The 16,581-nt window shown below is 43.4% G+C and overlaps 7 protein-coding genes across 7 annotated transcripts; 3 read left to right on the plus strand and 4 right to left on the minus strand.

Annotated features, from left to right (window-relative positions):
- Positions 1-72: 72 nt before the first annotated feature.
- On the minus strand, positions 73-2,432 carry EAE97_000041 (uncharacterized protein). The gene is made up of 4 exons (XM_038870551.1): positions 1,260-2,432; positions 955-1,210; positions 448-900; positions 73-365 (listed from the first exon to the last, which is right to left on the minus strand). Exons 1-4 carry the CDS (start codon positions 1,805-1,807, stop codon positions 162-164), a joined length of 1,461 nt encoding a protein of 486 aa, XP_038737912.1. The 5' UTR covers positions 1,808-2,432; the 3' UTR covers positions 73-161.
- A 1,686-nt stretch (positions 2,433-4,118) lies between these two features.
- On the minus strand, positions 4,119-5,647 carry EAE97_000042 (uncharacterized protein). Its single transcript, XM_038870552.1, has 3 exons — positions 5,333-5,647; positions 5,167-5,280; positions 4,119-5,033 (listed from the first exon to the last, which is right to left on the minus strand). Exons 1-3 carry the CDS (start codon positions 5,407-5,409, stop codon positions 4,310-4,312), a joined length of 915 nt encoding a protein of 304 aa, XP_038737913.1. The 5' UTR covers positions 5,410-5,647; the 3' UTR covers positions 4,119-4,309.
- Positions 5,648-6,087: 440 nt separating this feature from the next.
- On the plus strand, positions 6,088-7,869 carry EAE97_000043 (uncharacterized protein; the record flags this gene model as incomplete). The annotated part of the gene is made up of 4 exons (XM_038870553.1): positions 6,088-6,451; positions 6,527-6,845; positions 6,896-7,036; positions 7,089-7,869. The coding sequence occupies 4 exons, from the start codon at positions 6,088-6,090 to the stop codon at positions 7,867-7,869; spliced, it is 1,605 nt and encodes a 534-aa protein (XP_038737914.1).
- Positions 7,870-8,443: 574 nt separating this feature from the next.
- Positions 8,444-9,263, minus strand: EAE97_000044 (uncharacterized protein; the record flags this gene model as incomplete). Its single annotated transcript, XM_038870554.1, has 4 exons — positions 8,444-8,553; positions 8,607-8,805; positions 8,886-9,010; positions 9,065-9,263. 4 exons carry the CDS (start codon positions 9,261-9,263, stop codon positions 8,444-8,446), a joined length of 633 nt encoding a protein of 210 aa, XP_038737915.1.
- A 1,033-nt stretch (positions 9,264-10,296) lies between these two features.
- EAE97_000045 (uncharacterized protein) lies at positions 10,297-11,597 on the plus strand (the record flags this gene model as incomplete). Its single annotated transcript, XM_038870555.1, has 4 exons — positions 10,297-10,505; positions 10,556-10,718; positions 10,768-11,419; positions 11,476-11,597. 4 exons carry the CDS (start codon positions 10,297-10,299, stop codon positions 11,595-11,597), a joined length of 1,146 nt encoding a protein of 381 aa, XP_038737916.1.
- Positions 11,598-11,920: 323 nt separating this feature from the next.
- On the minus strand, positions 11,921-13,409 carry EAE97_000046 (uncharacterized protein). The gene is made up of 2 exons (XM_038870556.1): positions 12,924-13,409; positions 11,921-12,874 (listed from the first exon to the last, which is right to left on the minus strand). The coding sequence occupies exons 1-2, from the start codon at positions 12,954-12,956 to the stop codon at positions 12,005-12,007; spliced, it is 903 nt and encodes a 300-aa protein (XP_038737917.1). The 5' UTR covers positions 12,957-13,409; the 3' UTR covers positions 11,921-12,004.
- Positions 13,410-13,924: 515 nt separating this feature from the next.
- Positions 13,925-16,494, plus strand: EAE97_000047 (uncharacterized protein; the record flags this gene model as incomplete). The annotated part of the gene is made up of 5 exons (XM_038870557.1): positions 13,925-14,139; positions 14,200-15,025; positions 15,080-15,175; positions 15,240-15,391; positions 15,453-16,494. 5 exons carry the CDS (start codon positions 13,925-13,927, stop codon positions 16,492-16,494), a joined length of 2,331 nt encoding a protein of 776 aa, XP_038737918.1.
- Positions 16,495-16,581: the final 87 nt, after the last annotated feature.

Genomic DNA, 16,581 nt, shown 5'->3' on the forward strand with positions numbered 1-16,581 from the left:
ATATCAAGAACAAATAAAAAAGTCAAATCCAGTTATTGCATTGTCGTAGTTATCCAACTAATTTGAGCATACCTTTTACCCCGAATCAATTCTCAATTCTATCATTTTTCTACCCAAAATATGTTTCTATCATGCCTCGATCGCCAAGCGGCATGCTGGTATCAAGCGCCAGCACTGATAGATCCAACATTTGCTGTTTCTTTCAACCTATCTGCTAGCATATCATCCAAAGGCTTCAGTGCATCATCCAGACTCTTAGTATTCGAATTCTCAAGAACGGATTTACCAGCTGTCATTACCAGACGTTCGGGAGCCGGCTCTTGGAGATACGACATTACGCGTGCGCGATGAGCTGCTCGAAATAACTAGTGATAAAACATTAGCACGAAATTCCCATAATGACAAAGCACTGAGTGGAAATTAACAATAGACAAGAAATATACACACCTTCAACTGATTAACCATCTTCGCGAACTCCTCTTCGATTTGCCTAACTCCATTCTCCTTTGCCCCCCTCACAAAACTATACTTCTTAAGCACCAAACACAATTCTCGCTGTCTCGCCGGTATATATTTCTCCATATTCTCATCTGACAAATATCTCTCCATTCCCAAAAACGCATCTAGAGCTTGGAAGAACAAGACATGGTTTCCAGAAAGTCCATCGTATTTCACATATTCTCCATTGACGATCTTTCCAACGCCCCATCCTTGAAATCCTTGGACATAGGACAGCCAGACAGAATGGGAGACGCGGGATTTAGTGAGATTTTCGTAGAAGACGAGGAAGAGGTCGCGGATACGTGTGTTGATGTTGCGGAGGTGGGGGAGGCAAGTGCTGGGGGTAGAAGAGTTGAAGGATAAGACTGAGAGGACCATTTCGTGGTAGATAGGGAAAGCCTGAAAGAGTTAGTAGTACTAAATGGAAAGATTTGCATGGAAGGTGGAACCTACAACAACTTCAAGGTCATAGAACATTTGGAAGAAAACTTCCTCGGATGATCGGATCAAATTGGACATTCCGACATTAATTCTATAAATCCTTTCTCCTCTCGTATTAAAGTTGAGCAAGACGTTTGATGTATTGTTTCCTGCATCAGCGTCCACCCCGAAGTTTCGCTGAAGATATGGCCACGGCGCGTCTAGTTCAGATGGGAACTCGACGGTTTTCTCTAATTGTGCTACTTTTACCACAGGAATAGTTGCCCACCTGAGTTCACATTAGTAGATATTTGCTGGTTGAAAGTAATACCACATACCTGTATGCATGACGACAAACAGCAATACAGCAATAAAACCCATTATATGCGTCTCTGGGAAAGAGATCCCAATTGCCAGCTTCAACTGCAGCCATGATGGCCACAACTTGGGGAACATTGATCCGCTCCATCAAAGACTTCCGCATCATAGATCGATATTTTTCGCGTCTTTCATTATTGACATCATCATCTAGCGAAGGCGGAGCCGCGGACAGAAGTGGAATGAGCTGGAAGTAAATTTCTTTGTATGGACGAAGAGCCATGGGCCAAGAATCATGATTTGCATTTGGTGGCCAAGCTCCTGCGCCGTCCTCATCAACTAGTCTTGACATAGCGGCGGCCACTTCATGTTGATCTCGTAGATTTCTCAAAGCTTGATATTTTGAGACATTCTCGTTCTCGTCGATCTTTTCCTTCACTTTGGTTTGGATCGGAACTATCACTGGTATCGGGACTTTAGCACGCGTGCTGCAGATCCTAATTAAACTTGCCGAAGCAAAAGCTAGAGTAGACGCTAGAGCACCTATGAATAAAATCAATTCAAGCATATTGCAGAAGTTTATCGAGGAAACTCCGTTGTTGAATGTTGGAGTATCCTTGTTGAAATGAGTTTCGAAAATTTATAATTTCAGGACAAAATAAGGACAAGATTTGTTAGAGAAGGGCGGAATAATGATGCTATTCCATTATAGTTTACAGAGTCTAGGTTTTATAGTGGTCGAAAAGCCCCATTTTGCACGATTGATGAAATGTTCGCGTAAGCCCCTTCATTGACGACGGTTACTTGTAAATACAAGTTTTTTTGATTGGGTCGAGGAGAGAGGAATGCCTCAATGAACACAACATGAACTTGGCTGAAAACTTCAGTAGATAGCGCAGCCTTGACGGGAGAACTCGTACATCTATCCATTAATCATAGTAGATTCCCCGCAAAACGGCGAAAGGATTAGTCGATGTGGCAGCCCTAGCCGATACCATGTCTTAACTAAACCTCGAAATATCGTAGGAATCTCTTGAAAATTTAAGACGGCACGATTATCCTGGGAGTAAGCTTATTTTTAACACTCGTCCCGATTGCCAGGACTCCACGTGGAGGCGAGAGACGTTGTAATTTACTAAAGTCATTCAATATACCCCATGTAAACAAGTAAGCATGAACCATCTTTATGGTAGGTTTTATCCCACATGGGCCGAGTGACGTCCTATGATCGTATTTGCTCCCCTCATGAGAGAAGAATCCTTCAGTATGTTTTAGGAGGGGAAAATTGACGGCTCCGTGGTTTCTTTTGGTGAAAGAACTTAGCCAACAGGTCCATGAGCCCCTGACATATGCACTGAAGAAATCTCAGCTTATTCCTAGCCTAAGCCTCGGAGAGCATGATAGGGTGGAGGCTAACATCGCCATACTAGATAGCCATTGCACCAATGTGAAGAGACGCTAAATAATGTTATGTGTCATAGCCCTTTCTGGGCGAGACAAACGCCAATAAAGAGTGTACAGGTAAAAGCCTCAGTGCAGTTCTTCGGTGCAGCTAAAAATCCAAGCAAAGATTGATTGAAGGTGACATCACCTTTCCAACTTTCTCATCTGCTGCAATGGAATGGATATTGGTCCCATAAGGGTAAGATGATAACTTCGATCGCTTGCAAAACCCCCATTATTTTCACCACCAAAAAATATCTGTGAAAAACAATGAGACCGAAGCAACGCACTCAAATTTGCCCCAGCCCAGGACACGCACTTGTATTGATGCCCAAACAATTGAATCTCACACGAAAGTGTTCGTGTGAGATTTGAGAGATGACTTCAGGTTTGTGAGGTGCAGAAACCCGCTCGAGTGAATAGTTTGCAATCGTAGAGCTGACAATTACAGAAAACTGTACGCGTCATGTATGGAAAACAGAAGATACTCTGGCAAGAGTGAGATTACATCGTTCAAACGACCCTTTCACTGGTCTAGGTGCGAAAGGTATGATTTTCATTCATACCACGTTGCCGATCATTTCTAGATCGCTTCCAGTGACATAACTTGATATCTTGAGGCTCGATCAACCGAATGGCTTTCTATATCTGTGTCAAAGCTTGGGAGGTAGGTACGAGTTTTGGGTGAAACAAGGGATGCAAGAAAGATCTCAGACAGCGTCCAGGCAATGAAGTCGATAGGTGCCGAGAGTTGAGCCTCTTCGAGCACGACAATGCAAGCTTATTTTTGTCAGCATTCCGATTCTTTGCATCAATGAGACATTATATATGCAGTAAAAATCACACACTCTCAGCCTCATCTTATGACTACACCTGCTCTACTAATGAGAATCCGCTGACAAGTGACATCCTCAAAAGTAGTGCAATTGATGACATTAAGAGCATTTTTGTGATGTTTTCGAATCCCAAGTGAGTAGGATCTAATGGCACATCTTCATAGTGGTGAACTATAGCAGTTTTCCCACCTTCGCAATCTAACTTGGGTCAGATAGTTATGTTGATCCTGATTAGGATTGTAGTTCCACAAATGCGCTGACCGAATATGCAAGTAAGAGTCTCAAGCCGTGATCGGGATATCAGAGGGGTTTGTTTTGTAGTAGACTTGCTTGGACAGCGGTTACAATGTTTGGATTTCGATAGAAGATAGGAACTGGTACCGGAGAAACTATCACATATGCCAGTGGGAGCTGACCACGCAACCTCGAATTTTATCTGGCAATATAAGATAATGCGAGAAACATACGCGAACGATACTGCCCAACATCTAAGCTCTAATTTGGCATATTCCCGTTCAAACTTCAGCTACATCTGAAGCCTAGTGAATGATTGATGACCAACATTGTGCGAATTCATACACCGTGTAAGTATCTAAAAGCAAGAGGTTTGTTCTGGATATTTTTGAGGAACTCCCATGTGAAGATACTACAAGCTACGCAGACTTGGAGTTAGTAGTTGTATGGCAAAGCAGCCTGAAGAAAATGAAAATTTAACACTCATCACAAAAACGTGATTCGCGAAACAATAAAGTGTTTATAGAACTATTTGTGTGTCTCGAAGCATCCTATGACTATGACTTTCTTGCAATAGTGACAGTATACTTCTGGTACAAGCCTTCCTCAGAATTGATGTCATGAAGACATGCTCTCGTCAATGTGTCCAATTTCTCTCCACTTATGCTAATAGCTCCAAGCATTTTGCGAAGTAACTCCGGATACTGTGGTATCAATTTAGCTTGAACATACCTCGCCATTGCTTGACTTTGGGGCGATTTGCTCGATGCCGAAAATGAAAACTCAAAACTTTCGATGTTGGTCACCTCCAGACCACAATCTCTCATTAGCGCTGCTGCTCCAGAGCCAGAGATTGTCGATAACCCGGACTTTTGAGCCCCGGATAAGATTGCTTTGTGCCACTCCCAATCGTCGCTCACGCACTCTGAAGTCCCGGCGCGATAAAATTTCCAGTCTAAATCCTGATGTTCAATCATACCACCGGACTTCAATGCATGTGAAGTGTTTGAAAAGTACTTTGGCCAATTGTTGATACCTAAGAAAAGCATGCGGCCGAAAATATAATCCAATCCTTCCGGATTGAGTATTTCGCGGCTTAGAATACCATCATCTGGTTGGTTGTAGTCAACATCCAATGCATTTCCTTGAGCCCAGACCACGTTACCCGGTGCCATTTTCTTTGAATCCTCTGGCACTGGGGTTAGATCGAGACCGTAAATGGTGGCAGATGGCAAGATTGTAGCAATCTGGATGGTCGCTACACCAGTACCACAGCCAATACTAGCCCATCCAAAATCAGCAACTGCATGGTACTATTGGTAGCATTGTGTAGTGGTTAAAACATATATACAAGAAGCATGCAACTGAGTCCCTCAATCGGCTCTGTCGTAATTTAAGAACTGATTGTACTTACTCGACCACCTTGGAAATATTATCAAGTGTTTGTAATGGAGCTAAGAAAGGGAAGCCGCCAATCATCTCGACAATAGCAGCTGCCTGAGTATCAAGCCGATCCTGCTCAATGACGCTATGGTAATGAGATTAGTAGAGCTTCCAGTGATTGAAGACCATGAACCTACTCATTTGCTTTTGGGAGCACATAAGCCGCGTTCGTGTCATGGTATCGCTGTTGGCTATTAACTTTAACTGTTGTCATATTGAAAATGCGATCTGTGTTATAATGGGAAATTGATAATTGATCAACAAATTTAAATGAAATGAGTTGTGTTTAGCAATGCTCGTTTTGCAAGAGAAGTCCTGTCATATTGTATCTGAAGGAGTTGGAGTTGATACTTGAGGCTCCTCCCACGGCGGGCGCGATGAGATGGCATACTGCATCCTTGACATGTGCGATCCATGATAAGCTGATCCCCGTGTATGCAGATTTATATGCAGAAATGTATGCCGTATGAATTATTTGGAATGTGGAAGGTCTACAAATTGCTTGGCATGAGGTTCAAGGAGAGTGTGCCGCTAATACTATTCAAGGTTAGCTTATAAATGTCCTCGGCATCCCACATATCGCCAGACCATCCAAAAAGATTCACCAGTGTGAGAACATGCAAGTAATGTTTGAAATCATGGTGACAAAACCCCCTCGGCTCAATATTAGAAAGGGTCCGTATCTCTTGTGTGAGGTGATCAGGTATTGCTGCAGCTATATTCATTAGCTATGAATAGGTAGGTAAAATACGCAAATATGCCTACATTTCGAGAAGTCCAAGTTCATCATCTCTATACTATACTCTGCAAACGAACATCTCTTCTCAATGACAGTCTGATGTGAATTGATTCAACTAAGGTGCAAAGATATAACTAGCTTTCTCCTTCTTTAATGGACCAAACCACTTCACCAATTATTGAGCGCTCTACCGGCGAAGATACCATCATGATGTCCTCCCGTCCACCACCTGCTTCAGTTGAGGACCACAACAAGGAAAGCTACAATATTTCTCCTTCGAGTGATACATTTCTCGAAAATGGTAGTAGTACACCACCAAAGATTGGAATTCCCAGCCTGCTAAGACAGAATGTCTTCATGGCTTTTATCACCTTAACCCAACTAGTTCAAATGATCCCTCTGGGGGCCGGTATTAATTCTAGTTTTGCTATCGGAGCAGCATTGGGAGCAACAGAAGCGCAGTCGGTCTGGATAGTTGCTTCATACCCTTTAACTCAAGGGACTTTCGTTCTGATTGGTAAGACAATCCATCAAACTGCATTGTTATGCAAACGATTGGCATGAGGATAGCTGACATGTCGTTATCTTAAAGGAGGTCGTCTAGGCGCAGTCTATGGTCACAAGAACGTCTTCACCGCCGGTTGTGTTTGGTGGACTCTCTGGGCATTGTGCGGTGGATTTTCTGATAACTTAATATCGATGTGTATCATGAGAGGATTATGTGGAATAGGCGGCGGTCTGATGATACCAAATATTGTGGCTTTGCTAGGCATCACTTTTCCGCCTGGAAAGAAGCGAAATTTGAGTTTTGCTTTATTTGGCGCCATGGCACCAGTCGGCGCTGCTGGTGGATCTCTTGTTGGTGCGGTTATTATCCAACTTTCCGATTGGAAATGGCTTTTTTTTATGCTGTAAGCTGCCTTGGTATGGTACGTGAGTCTCATGTACTGATAGCAATTAGTGGTCTACTTGGGTTTGTTGTTTACGGAGTTACGATCATGGCTGTTGATGCGGATATTCCCATTGATCCAAAGGGTACCGTGGACTGGGTTGGCTCTTACCTAGGAGTCGCTGCTCTCATCCTTTTTAATTTTGTCTGGAAGTAGGTTGTGGAACCTCATTATATTATACGGAAAAAGCTAACATGTTTTTAGTCAAGCACCACTCGTTGGATGGGACAGTCCTTACGAGATCGCACTTCTTGTTGTGTCTATAGTTCATTTTGCTGGATTCGTATACTGGGAAATAAAAGTCGCCAAAGAACCAATTCTACCATTCAACATCTGGAAGGCCCCCTCATTCGGAATTTTGATGTTGGCTGTTTTCTTCTCATTCATGAGCCTGGGTATCTTTTTTTGGTATATGAATGCATATATGCAAAACATCCGCGGGGACAGTCTCATTCTTACTGGTGTGCAGTACTTGCCACTTACTATAGTTGGATGTGCGACCGCTTTTCTCGCAGCATGGCTGGTTCCTCGAGTACCGGCGCAGGTCATCATTAGCCTGGGATGCTCGGCAATGGTCATTATCAACGTCCTTCTCTCGACTATTCCTGCAAATCTCACTTACTGGGCGATGGCATTCCCCGCAATGTTCATATCTGCTTTTACCATCGATCTGATCACCACCAGCGCTCAGATCATCGCATGTAACACTGTTCCAATGAAGCATCAAGGTGTCGCAGGTTCATTAATAGGCACACTCCTTGGTTATGGGCTGAGCACTGGTCTGGGTATCGCCGGAACTATAGAAGTGAACACTAACGACAATGGGAAGGATCTTCTTAAGGGTTATCATAGTGCTGCATACTTGGGAGTTGGTTTGGCGAGCGCTGCTCTCATTATTAGCGTTGTATTCATACGTATTCCTAAGGATACCCGGGAAGGCTGGGCGGAGGATGACACACATGCTAGAGAGAGAGGCCAATTATAGGGTAAAAACAGATAGCTGGTGACCTTTTCGAGGATGAATAAAAATTGAGTTTGAGATTTATATTATCTCATTGTTCTAACAGTTGTATCGTCTAACTTGTGGGGCAGCAGGACAGTTGGCTGACGGTTCAACGACTAAGGGTTCATCAATCAAGAAAGCTTCTTGAGGTTAAATTCAATGTATAGTCCGTCCGCACACACATCAATCTTGAAATAAAGACGAAGAATATTTTGTTATTTATTGTTCTTAGTCAACTTGCTAGGAAGATGCATGTTTGTAAAAATTAATACCCTAGCATACGATTGTCATTCAGCGCCCGTATGAAGATGTCACTTAATGATCGCACACCTTCTCTTTCACGATAAAAATCTACTATCAGAGTCAACACAGACAGTAATATCTCCATAATTGGTTCTAGCATTTGAACATAAGCCTGTAGCTCTTAGGGTGTTAATGCAGTGAAAGCTACATTTTGATCCTTGACAGCGCGTCTGCTATCTGCTCATTGAATTGATATCCATTGCTAGTCATACAAAAGCTTGCTTCCATGCTCTACTTTCTCTCAAACAGAACTTTAGAAGTTCTGAACGGAATACGGCTGTATATTTATGCCCTTAATTTTGCCCTGCGCTGCCAAAACACTGCTTACATTCTTTAATGCATTTTCATGAAAAACAGCGAAATCTGTATCACGTCGTTAGAACATGTTACTTGTATAAAAGATTGAACTGGCATACTCCTCGCGTGTCCTGTCTCACAGGCATAGATGCTCCATCTTATTGCGGTTTCATATTTGAAAATATAAGTACTCTCCAAAGTGACCCAGTATCCACCGAAAGAGCCATTGCCAGAATTGTACGCCACGGGAACGGTGGAGGCAAGTTGCTCGAATTTTTCAATGAATCCTCCGCGAGAGTCGATCTTGAGGTCTGTTAACTACGGAGGGCAATGTCAGAATTTATTTAAATCAAGGCCGGGTGACCGTAGATCTTGGTGGTAAATTTTGACATATTTACCTTCTCTGAGATACTATAAGTGCCAACTTTTGTTGGTAGGTAGGAAGTGCGAATGGAAACACCAGGCTTGTTCTCCGGGCCACGGGTTTCATAAGGTACGACTCCGAGCCAGGCGGACTTATAATCTTGTTGAAGAACAAATCAGTATCGATTTCATCAACATAAGATGCTTCACTCACAATCCATGATAAGACCCTTAACATCGATTGCACTGGCTCCAACTACAGACCATGTAGAAGATTCCCAGTAATCTGTACCGGCAGGACATATACATGGTAGGATCGAGTCGGTTGAGCAGCGTGCAGAATATTCTCTTCTGTGCGCTAACGCTGTCACAACTAATGTAGCATAAATGGTAAGAGTAGTGGTGAACTTCATTTTGAGTGAAGATAGGGCTAGAAGGGCAATTTCAACGTAGATGGGTTTACACTAAGTGAAGTGGATATGTGAGGTGATATAAGTGGGTGAAAAATCTATGGTCACCAGAAGTTTGGCTTCACACTCGTCGTGGTCTGAAAAATGCTGCCTACAATCCACATGTTTTGGAAGGCTGTAGAAAATGAGAGGCGTCATGGTAGCTCACCGAGTCTGACAGAATTTCTTGGCTCAGGGGTTTCCCATGTCTCGGCGTCATGTGAGGGGCGTGAGACATGATGATATTGTTGCCGATGGCTTACAGCGAGCTCACAGACTTCCCCGCCACAGCCCCGTCGCCTCGTATCTTAGCCCTCTATTTCACAACCCGATGACAAGCATCAATCCCATCAGCATATCCCTACCTGCTGACCGCCTATGCGTTGACTTTCGTCGCCAAAACGTTTCTGCACCTCGTGGATAAGCAGTCATGTTTGGCTTTGACTTTAGATGAAGCATTGTGGCTTCATCTTTTTTAATTTGCCAAGGCTTTTGACACGAGGAGTCTTTCGATATGATACTGGGATGTCACTGTCTTGAAATCTGGGTGGAGCTTTCCAGTCGCCGGCTTCTGACCTCAGATCGAGTCTTCTGAACAATCCTTCGAATTATTCTCAGGGCAGAGTCGTCGTTGAAGATCCGAGCTGAATGTTTATATCTGGTTACAACGACTGTTAGTATCATAGTTAGGCTGGAGGGCTGACATACGACGTATGTTCGGTTAGTCGGCAGAGTTTACGGAGGAAATGTTCCTACGATGAAACACGATTATACCTCGGGCTCGTTGAAGGAAGTGATGAGGCGGACTTTCCCTCAGGGCGTTCTCGGCTGAGAATTTAAAGGATGTGTGGGCAAGATTGAGACTTTCTGTGGAATTGGAAATGTTCACTCTCATATGGTTCATTAGAAAAGAAGACGTCTCATTCTACAAATATCAATGTCCTCCCAGACAAGTCTCTGTGCTACAGTTTGTGATATATAAAACTTCGTCGTCAAAATGAGATTCACTATCTTCTCTTATTTCTTCCTTCTAGCCAATATTTCATTAATTTCTGCAGGCTACGGACATGATCATGACAATACCCAAGCAGAGGCTTCCAAACAAATCGACAAATGGCAAGATCAATATGATCAATACATCAAAACTTCAATCAAGCACCAGAGAGTGGGATGTACATCTCAAAATATAGTCTATCGTCAAGAATGGTAAGATCCCACACAGTGAAGTTGAAGGACTATTGCTAATTGTTTCTCAGGGGATCGCTTTCAGAACGTTCTCGTAAAGATTATATTAAGGCTATTCAATGCTTACAATCAAAGCCCCCCAGAAGTACTAAAGAAGATGTGCCTGGTGCACGAAGTCGATATGATGATTTCAGCGCTACTCACATCAAAGTGACACCTTATGTACACTTCAGCGTAAGCTCTTTTGTCCAGATGTAGGAACCTCATCACTAACGATAAACAGGGTCTCTTTCTTCACTTCCACCGCTACCTAGTATATCTCTACGAAAAAGCTCTTCGTGAAGAATGTGGCTACAAAGGATACCAACCCTACTGGGACTGGACACTTTCCTGGGAAGATCCGCGTAAATCCAGCGTTTTCAACGGCTCTCCAACATCTATGGGAAGCAATGGTGCCTTTATACCCAATCGTACCAGCACGACCATCTCCGCATTCGGGATCACTCTAAACATCCCTCCTGCAACAGGTGGCGGTTGTATATCCGGCCCTTTCTCAAATAATTATACCGTGAATCTTGGTCCCATCGCTTACGCCCCCTATGGTCCCGATCACGGTCTAGGATACAATCCCCGCTGTCTATCGCGCGATATCTCAACTGTTTGGTCTAACAACACGAAACCTTCCGACGTTGTGAAACTCATCAAAAATAGTCCGGATCTAGGAACATTCGATACGAATCTCGAAGCGCTAGATGGGGTTCACGCAGGTGGACATTTCTCAATGGGTGGATTAGGTCTGGATGCCTATGCCAGTGCGGGAGATCCAGCTTTTTGGTTGCATCATGCTATGGTGGATAGGGTCTGGAGTTTGTGGCAGAGTTTAAGTGCAGGTAACAGAACGAAAATGGTTTATGGGACAGGGACGGCCTTTAATAGTGAGTTATCTTTCGATGGAGGGGAAAACTGAAGTTTTGCTAATTTTTGTCTCTAGCACCTCCGAGTGCGAATATTACGCTTGATACACTAGTTGATTTTGGTATCTTGGCACCGAAACAGAAGATCAGTAGTTTGATTTCGACGATCGAGGGTGCTTTTTGTTATGCTTATGTTTAGTTGTTTTGGTTGATGTCGATCGGAGCTTGAGGCAGCGTTCATTGTGTAGCTGTGGATGTTTAAGATTTTGCAATGCTTTTCGGATTCCTCTTTTGGTTCCATACGGTCTCATATAGAATGGTTTGATTATCTCATTGAAGTTCTGTACATGTAGACAGACTTGGATAAGTACATTATACTATAGTTTTGTCATTCACAACAAGAAAAAACAAATATGAAATATTAATGAATGGTTAGCATGCTCTGGGCGATAGGTTCACGAAAAGCTCGCAAATTCACAGAGAACACTGTATCATCTTGCACATTATTGATCGTCTACTTCAATAGGTTTACTTAATCAACGTTAGATTGTGAGATTATGTTACTGCCATTTTTTGCAAATAAAAAACAAACAGAAAACAGTCTATTCATGCCAAACTCTTGATTAATTCCGCCAATTCATGCTCACTCAATTGTTTGATTCCCAAAAGGTCGTTGTCCAATTTATGATAGGCCTCGAAGTGCGATCCATATCCCTCACCCCAGATCGAAGCAATGATGAATGGCATGGCGAACTTATGTGGGTCTGGCTGTGGTTTCTTCAATTCTTCCCATGCGCCCGCTACGATATCATCAACCGATGCAACAGTCTCAGTCCAACCATCTGATCCTAAAGCCTTCTTTCCAATTTCCGCGAGGTTCTTAAGGGTAGTTGCGTAACTTTGAATATAGACCGCACGATTCTTTGTTTCTTCTGGGTGCTTGAGTACACCAGCTACAGCTCGTCCGATGTCTGGGAGAGTAGTGGTACTGAAAGTTCGATTGCCCCCATCATAAAGTGTGATGCTTTTTCCCTTTGCACTCATAACGAATCCAACCGACAAGCCCCAATCAAGAAATGCACCATTTACCACAAGAGTGTATGAAAACTCGCTAGAAACATGCTTCTTGAGAGCATTTTGGACAGCAATTTTAGGTTGGAAAACTGGCAAGGCTCCAGTATTTTCTCTAGGCGTATTTGATCCGAACTCAGAGGGAATGAATCGCTTGACATGAGCTTTAACCGCTGCTTCAACGAGAAGGAGCTGCTTGTCTAAGCTGGCTGAGGCGAGAGTCGATACAACGGCATCTTGTCCTGTAAGAGCATTGGTGAGTGACTCGAAGGAGTCGTAGTCGACTTCCTTGACTGTAACAGGAGATGGAAATTTGTGAGTGCTCGATTGTCGAGTAAGAACTGTGACTTGAAAGCCGGCTTTAAGGAGTTGATCAAGGATTGCTGGGCCAAGATTCCCAGAAGCCTACATGAATGTTAGGCACAGATCTCAGAGAAAATGGATAAGTTCTTACTCCTGCCAACGCAACTTTCGTGATGCCGGACATCTTGTAGATACGTAAAGGGTTTATCGTGGTGGTTTGTGTTATTGCTATTAAAATAAAAAACGTACGATGAGATGCTGAATGATGGTTTAGTCTGGAAAGTGGTAGACTTGTATAGGTACTATATAGCTATCATAGAAACCGTTCATCGCGGTGTGTAATGAGGGATGAGCTGCCCGATGACAAACCGCCCTCACGGCAACGATACATTCGGTCTACAGCATCGCCATTATTTGTAAGCAAATTCCTATGGCACAATCTACGCATTTGCATTGCGCAATTTCGCGGGCCATCCCACATCCCACATCCCACATGCCACCGGCCGCTATTCACCCCTTGCTTTGGCCTACGGGAAGAAGCGCTTAGCAAACCTTGGAACGCTTGGCAAACCTAAGAAAGTCGAATTCACGAGTGAGCCAATGAATCAGAAGAACCGTAGATTCTGGGAGGCTGAGGGCTTATTAGCTGGGTACACGGAAAGCACATCATCATCCTGATCCTTTGTGTTATTTCTAATCCAATAATGCCCAGGTGAGCTTGGGTCAGCCACAAATGAGAACGTTAGGTGTGGCTGGTGATAACTTACATAATCACACACTCTCTTTCCGGCTTCAGACGCGTCTTCATCAGCACCTGGGCAAACCTGGAACAATCACACTCTTCTAAACTCGAGTTAGCACTTTCTTTGATCCTCTGGCACATCAAGTCACAAACAGTCGTAACATCGTATCGATGTAATTCTTTCCAGCCAGATCTTTGGCGATGCAGGATTTAATACTTGCAACTGTGAAAATCACAGTCCTCTCGCTTTCGTATTCAAACACAGAGCTTGGCTAATAAGCAGTGCATTTCGGGTCATTCACCAATTGGTGGATGTCTTACTCCTCTTTTGAACTTCACACTTTATATTCTTTCCCATTTGCTTTCCTACATATATTTCAATCCACCGGCAATAAATTGCGTACAACAAGATGCCACAGACTTCTCCCACTGCATTTGTCACCCCACAAGCAGAGGATGATTCATCTCCAATTCGTACACGACCAATAGCAAAACGCATCAAATGCAATGTGTCTGAATGTGGGAAGCTCTTCAGTCGCAAAGAACACCTTACTCGTCACATGAAGTCACATGATCCCAATCTTCAACATGAATGTCCTGTATGTGGTCGGCGATATGCGCGAAGGTAATTCAGCCCTTCATTCATCCGAAGAAGTAAGTTGAACATTGCTTACAGTCTATCCAGTGACGTATTGAAGAGGCATCTAGATCATCATGCTCAGAATTCAAGTACTAAACGTACAATGGTTGCATGCACATCCTGCCATGAGCGAAAGCTCAAGTGTGATGACACATCACCTTGTCGATCATGTATTCGCACTTTAACAGAATGTAGCCGATTGATTGATGCTAGGACTAATCGTACGAAAGTCGATAGTGTGGGCGTGAATGAGACTATCATAGGGAACAATGCGGTCAACGCTCACAATTCAAATCAGGACTCTGATCATTCACATCCCTGGTTTCAATCTGAAGATTCATCGTTTTCTTTACCTCCATATTCCGATGCGACCCTTGAGCTATTGTTTCAAGATGAAGTTGTTCCCAGCGGGAACTTTTCTTGGAGTCAACAACAGTCTGCGGGAGAAAATCTTACAGGTTTCTTCCACGTACCTCTGTCTGACGATGCTTCAATCTCTCTGCATGCTTTCAATGATCCGAACAAGTCTCGGATGAATGCAATTTGTTATGATGCCGAATCTAGTGACAGAACCAGGTCAAATTTTGCATCACAATCACCGTTATCATCATTATCCTCTGAGCAAGATCATTTATCGGAATTACGTAGAACACTGAGTCAAGATCAAGGTCATCTGAACGGGCTTCTCGAAGTTTATTTCACCAAAATTCACCCATCCTGGCCCATTTTACACGCTCCCACGTTCAACCCTCAAAGTGTTTCGCCGATCTTGCTAGGCTCTATGTTAATGCTTGCGAATTGGTTGGATGGAAGTCAGGAGCATGAAAAACTTGCGTTGGTTGTATTTGAAGCAATATTAGCTGCTCGATTGGTAATTTATACCCTCTGAGGATCAATGTCTACCATCTCTAATCTAGATTTGCAGGAAGTTCATCTCTCACTGGACAAGGAGATTGATCAATCGTCGCTTCAAAATCTCCAAGGTCTTCTTTTGTGTGTTGTGTACACAATTTCTCTTTTGGTGAGTTACGTTTACAAGTGTGAGACTTCACGTCATTTTTCGCTCACTACTGATAATTTCATAGACCACTAAAGGGATGTCGTCAAGAGCTGTTTATCTTAATGGTGCACTGATCTCAACATGTCGTCATGCTGGTATCTTCAATGGGCAGAACACATATTATGAGCTGGGTGACTGTCCATTTGATCTTTGGCTGGTTCAAGAACAACTTCACAGGTACCAAGATTCTCATGGATTCTGCGTCACTTTGTCTACGCCGTATGCTGACAGCAACTAGACTTGCGTTCTCCAGTCTGAGAGTGGATGCTTATCTTAGCGTCCTTATGGATTATCCACCTTCTGTTCGTTATCAGGAGATCAGCATTCCCCTTCCAAAGTCTACAAAGCTATGGACTGCGGCAACTGATGAAGAAAGACGAAAACTTCAGTGGCATGAACCTGCAGGTCGCGAGAAAGCCCTGTTCTGCTTTCTCATGCGCGATCTTATTGATGCTAGCGAAAACCAGTCAGTCTCGTATCATCTCACTGATAATGACTATCATCTCGGACTTTGTTCCCTACAGATTGGCACTTGGGAAACGGCTCGCGAAGCTTTCTGCTGTTGTGATTCAGATGAGCTGATAACGGATCCAAAAAGAAGCGATCCAGTACATCGATGGGGCTCTCAACTCAATCGTTGGCGTACAAGAATGGAAAATTATGCTCAATTGCACCCAGAGATCAACTCTACTGAGTCCAACGATGATCGCATATTTCCACGACTGAACCTCGTACTATGGCATATATCGGCACTCACGGTTCATGCACCCCTAAAGCTCTTACAACGACAAGGATGTTGCTTCAAATGTCGTCCCGGAGCCGGTTTGACTACACAAAGAACAAGAGCGCGTCTAAGTAGCTGGATGCTTTCACCACACCCTCGTACCGCCCTTTGGAATGCTGGTCAGATCTGTCAGCTAGCAGAATTAAACTTCTCGAATAGCTCATCTAATAATGATCCTTTGCTCAATCCACTTGCAATGCCTGGAATTCTAAAGAGTGCCATTGCTGTTTGTTCTTATGCATATCATATTCGTGCCTGTTTTGGATGCACTAGTGTATTAGGAGATTCGATCGATCTATTCAATGCATCTCATAAAGACGACAAATTAAAGAATTGGACGGAACACGGAATTGGAATGGCTATCTGGGGTACAGAAGCAATTCCAGTCTGCCATTGTAGATTTAATGATCTGGAAATGTGGTTTCGGGAGAGATTTGTCAGAGATCCAGGTGCCGATAAACAATTCACTTCATTTCTTGCAGGCTTGGGCGAATGAAACATTGCGTTCTTTCTACACTAAAAGCAACTTCTCTTATCTTTTACATCAGGAAGGCATGAGAAGAAAATATTGACAACACACGAG

This window comes from Botrytis byssoidea, assembly GCF_014898295.1.
Source record: "Botrytis byssoidea strain MUCL 94 chromosome Unknown BBYS_001, whole genome shotgun sequence".
In the NCBI taxonomy this organism is placed as follows: domain Eukaryota; kingdom Fungi; phylum Ascomycota; class Leotiomycetes; order Helotiales; family Sclerotiniaceae; genus Botrytis; species Botrytis byssoidea.